The sequence below is a fragment of the Colletotrichum jinshuiense genome, chromosome 1 (assembly GCF_051148585.1).
Source record: "Colletotrichum jinshuiense chromosome 1, complete sequence".
NCBI classification, from domain to species: domain Eukaryota; kingdom Fungi; phylum Ascomycota; class Sordariomycetes; order Glomerellales; family Glomerellaceae; genus Colletotrichum; species Colletotrichum jinshuiense.
In genome coordinates this window covers 4,882,102-4,886,801 of record NC_139302.1, presented here as the reverse complement: position 1 = coordinate 4,886,801, position 4,700 = coordinate 4,882,102, and the positions used below count along the sequence as shown (strand labels likewise).

Below are 4,700 nucleotides of genomic sequence, written 5' to 3'. Positions count from 1 at the left end.
CTCACCCTTCCTCTCAGACGCCCTGTCCACCACCCTCCTGTCATGGCCCTTGCTCTTTGTCCATAGCCCCCCGTCGAGGGGAAGTACTTCCTTGGCGTCCTCATCGACATCAGTGTGCGTGCGGTTGCTTATTTCTTCGCAGTGGGCGATGACGGGGTGAGAAGCAAACAGAAAAGAGGGTATTCGGTACTCGAGCGTATACCGTCCTCCGGTCCACTTATCTGATTCTTGCTCCTTCTCCAAGGCGCACCCTACCTTTTTGCTCTTTCAGACGCCCACACTACTCACGGTACCTTCCAAGCCCGCCCTTGTCTCTTCGTTCCCGCAAGGATGCCGTTGACTTCGTTTGGATGCCAAAAGGTGGGCGCCATGGAGCGATCGAGCGCGGCGCCAGAAAGAGGGCGAGAGACGAGACGAGGGGACATGTGCGCCTAGGATTCAAATCACTGGGGAGGTGACTCCTGCCCTCTCTCTCTCTCACTTCCACTCCCTCTTGTACCTACTGCCTGAAGCCACCGAGAGGAGAGTCAAGCCAACCGTGTGACTGTCCACACTGGCCGGTGGCAATACGCTGCTGCTACTGCTCTTCTCTCTACCGAGTTACGGATACATGTCGGCAAATTTCACTACTCAGACAAATCTGTCCTCCACTGTTTTTACTTTCACGGCGACTTGACCCTTTCCGAGCGCAGAGATGCAATGCCATCACACGCACTGGGACGTTCACATCCATTCTTCCTTTCTCGAGCCGGTACTACATGCTGTCATAGGGTTCAGGCTCAAGGGTACTACAGAATAAAATAATAAAATAATAAAATAAAAAGGGAGCACATAGGCCCCCCGGCCCCTCGGAGCCATCCCACTCTCAGATGTATCGATATCCATCTCAGCCGATAGAGGCTTGTGGCAAGGAAGCGCCGTTCCGAGTCAAGCCTTGCAAAGTCTGAATTTGGATATGGTGCTGGCTACGGATCTGGCATGGCGTAGTTGGTTAGGGGGGAAGGAGTTGGATGTCTTTTCGAGACCCTGCATATCCCATCTACAGGCATTGGCGATTGATTAACTCTCGGCTTGGACATCGGGTGAGTCCGCCTATGAACAAGACGTTTACTTCCTCAATACGTCGGCAGACAACAACGCACACCCCATCTCACCTTCAGACCGATACAAACATGGCGGATGCGCGAGAAAGGAGTCTGCACACCAACAAGTGCGCCCCCCGCTCTGTGCCCTCGCCAGCCCATCATCGGTGGCGTTTCTCTTTGGCTTCTTCTTAACCCGAGGGAGGCGCAATACGTATATGCATGCCCGCGATGTGCCCTATCCTACGTTACCCTGGCCTTAGCGGCCTGCCTACCCGCTCGGATTGGCGAGAGGGAAGAACTGAGCTCCTCCCTGTAGCATTGCACTAGAGTCGATGGCGAGCGGGAGAGACAGATACCGGTACCTTGTGGATTTGAGCCTTGCCTTTGCTGGTGTAGCCAGTGCCAGTGCCAGTGCCAGTGACTGCCCGCCCCTCGCTGGCCCCTCCCAGGTACCCCTACCGTACTGGTGTACTTGACCTGGGACGTGGTTGAGGTGTTGGCAGCCGTGCTTTTTGCTAGTAGTCCATCCCAGGTGTCTTGGTACCCGCGGTGCGCAGGCACGACCTTGGCTGTACAAGCCGGGGTTTTTTTTTTTTTCCAGTCGCTGCGCTCCCTCCTTCTCCTCTCCTCCGAGCCTGTCTGCACTTTCTCTTCCCTGGCTTAGGACAGCCATGTCCGCATTACCTGGTCCCTGCACCCCCTCCCCCTCCCCCTTTCAAAATTCGAACCCCCATCTGATCCATGCTAACGCGACCCTACCCTACCCTGAACCTTCTCTTCCCTCTCTTTACCCATCGCACGCCTCCGTACTCACATATCTCACACCCCACCCTTCTCTCATCGCTCCACTCAGCGTACTTTAACACCAAGTAAATCGACATCATAGCTTCATCTCTGTCTCTCCTTCCTGACCCGGAACCGCCAAAGATGTAAAAGCGTTGTTCCCTCGCCTCCCCCATTCATTTTCGCGAGCTTAACACTTGACCCAATTTTCTGAACGCTCATCATCAGAGATCATCAGCTCCATCATCCAACCTCAACTCGCACCACGCATCACATCAAACGTCCTTAGACGCGCTTCGCCGTTTCTATTTGCCCTGTGCTTCGTCGTATCTTCACAAGAAATCGCATCAGCACAAAAACTAAAAACTAAAAAAGAGGAAGAAGAAGCAAATCCCTCCCCGCAGACCAAAGAGAAGCAACACCAAATCCCCACCTTTGGGAGTTGTAGAAAAAGGGAACGAAAAAAAATCACATCAGTCGTCCTTCCGGCTAACCTACGAGCCGTCCGCACTTTTACGCTGCACTGCTGGACACCTGGGGCCCCTGTCACGGTTCCCAATTGACCTCGATACTTTTCGCCAAATTGTCCTCGACACCGCAGATCCCTCTCCCATTTCGACACGTCCCTGGCGTACTCCAGGTCTCCTTTCTCCTGGTCGTTTTGTCAAAAATTGGGCCACCATCTCTTTACACCACGCTACGCACTACCGCGCATCCGCTCCGCTCTCGCTGGTCTACCACCTGGTCGTCCCTCTTCTGGGTTCCTCCTCCTCATCCTGACCCTGGTCTCAATCTGAACCAGCCTGCTACCCTACCTAATCGCCCCCAACCCTGTCCGCCTCGGTCTCTTTCCCACGGGATATTGGCGCTGTCGATCACTCTGAGTCGGAGTCGTCACAGCTGTCTGCAGAGAAGGGGTCTCCACACTCCTCCCATGTCCCGCTGACCACTGTGCAACAAGCTTCACACGACTCTTGCCTGGTCAGCCCAAACGATTGGTCTCAGCTCTCGACTGGTTCAAATAGTCGTGTGTCAGTAGTCCACAGGCACACACTTAAACCTCGCTGATCCCCCATCTTCAACCTCCCATCTCCCACGGGATCATCCAGTTCTATTTGATCCGTGGCACGACTTGGCTATTCTTTTAAGTCGTACACTCGCATCTGATCAACATACGCTATATCACCAAACCCTTCTTGACGGCCAAATTCGTCATCCAAACTTACCACCAACGACCATGACCATGACATTAGACTCTCAACAACGATTCGGGCCGCCCTTGAACTTCGACCATATGTCTTCCTACGCAACCTCTTCCGCTTCTCCCCAGTTCTCAAACCCTTGGGCGCACACCTCGTCGCCCCAAGCCCCTCAAGGCCTGTACGCCGGCCATAACCTAGGCTCAGGTTTGAGTCTAGACCGGTCACACACTGCCAGGACTAGCACCAGCAGCAATGCCTCGTCTATGGGTTCCTATGGCCAGATCCCAGTGACGGCAGCCTCAGCAGGTAGTCTCCCCATGGCAGACCCTCTGCCAAGGACGGACTTACTCACTGTTCCCCAAGATCTCCTCAGCATCAATCGCATGGCTGCCACTTCAGCACCTGCCTACGGTGATGCCCCTTACGCGACGGCGCCTTCCCCCGTAAACGGTTCATACACGGCATCACCAACTCCTTACGAGACCATGGGCTACGCACCTGCACCCATGCGCTCTACCTTTGCTCTTGCCCCGGAACCCGAACACTCTCGGAGATTCTCTCACTCGTCAGTACCCTCAACCTCCTTGGTCGACGTTTCGGACCCTCTTGTCCTGGCCCGGCCGCAGCGCAACTCAATGATTGACTTTAACAACAGAGGACTTCACCACCACGACGAACGAAGGAGTTTCGCTGATGCTCTCGACGCAAGCCATGGCATGCTCGCAATGAGCCAGGAGACTCCTCGCAACATCTACGGCGCCCGGAGCGATAGGGGTTCAGGCGACTCCTACGGCTTCCCTTCGACGCATTCCACTAGCTCATCCGTCTCCTCCGCTTCAGGATTTGGCAACTACTACGGCGCCGACTCTGTCAGTGATTATTCCACCGCTGGATCCGATATCGAGTCTGTCACCTCCCGGACTTTGCCCCGGCCGCATGGCCTCATGGCACCTCAGATTCCGCCGGCTCCTCAGTCCATGATGGGCCAGTTCAGCTCCAAGGTGTCTTCGAGCACACAGAAGAAGCACAAGTGCAAGGTTTGCGACAAACGATTCACCCGACCATCATCCCTTCAGACGCACATGTACAGCCACACTGGCGAGAAACGTATGTGGTTACCCCTAACAGAAGCCTTGTACATTTTGGCCGTCCATATCATGAATGCTAACACAACTGCAGCTTTTGCTTGCGAAGTTGAGGGGTGTGGCCGACACTTTTCCGTTGTTTCCAACCTTCGACGGCATAAGAAGGTGCACAAGGGCGACGCCAGATCCGAGGCTGGGTCGGAGGATCACCACTCTGATTAGACTTATTGCGCCAACTTGACAACATTTGCTCGCTCGTCAAATTTCGAAATATCTGCAACGCGGTTCGAGATCTTCAGTACAGTCCGCAGTGAGCAGGACTAGTACGAGATCACGAATTTTCCGGGTCGAGTCATGATCATCATCCAATATCCACTCTCGACACCACCCATACATCCTGCATCTCGTCGAGTGGCACGACAACGGGTTTCCATATCTCTCTTTTTTTTGGTCGATTCACACATTGTTCATTTGGGTTTCATATATGATACCATTCTCTACCCTCGTTTTAATATCCATATATCCAGAGCGAAAGACACAAAGAC

General features: G+C 54.0%; 1 protein-coding gene across 1 annotated transcript; it reads left to right on the top strand.

The window, feature by feature from the left end:
- Positions 1-3,105: 3,105 nt before the first annotated feature.
- On the top strand, positions 3,106-4,377 carry EsH8_I_001270 (C2H2-type zinc finger protein; the record flags this gene model as incomplete). Its single annotated transcript, XM_083268683.1, has 3 exons — positions 3,106-3,635; positions 3,726-4,177; positions 4,250-4,377. 3 exons carry the CDS (start codon positions 3,106-3,108, stop codon positions 4,375-4,377), a joined length of 1,110 nt encoding a protein of 369 aa, XP_083119121.1.
- Between the last annotated feature and the right edge of the window lie 323 nt (positions 4,378-4,700).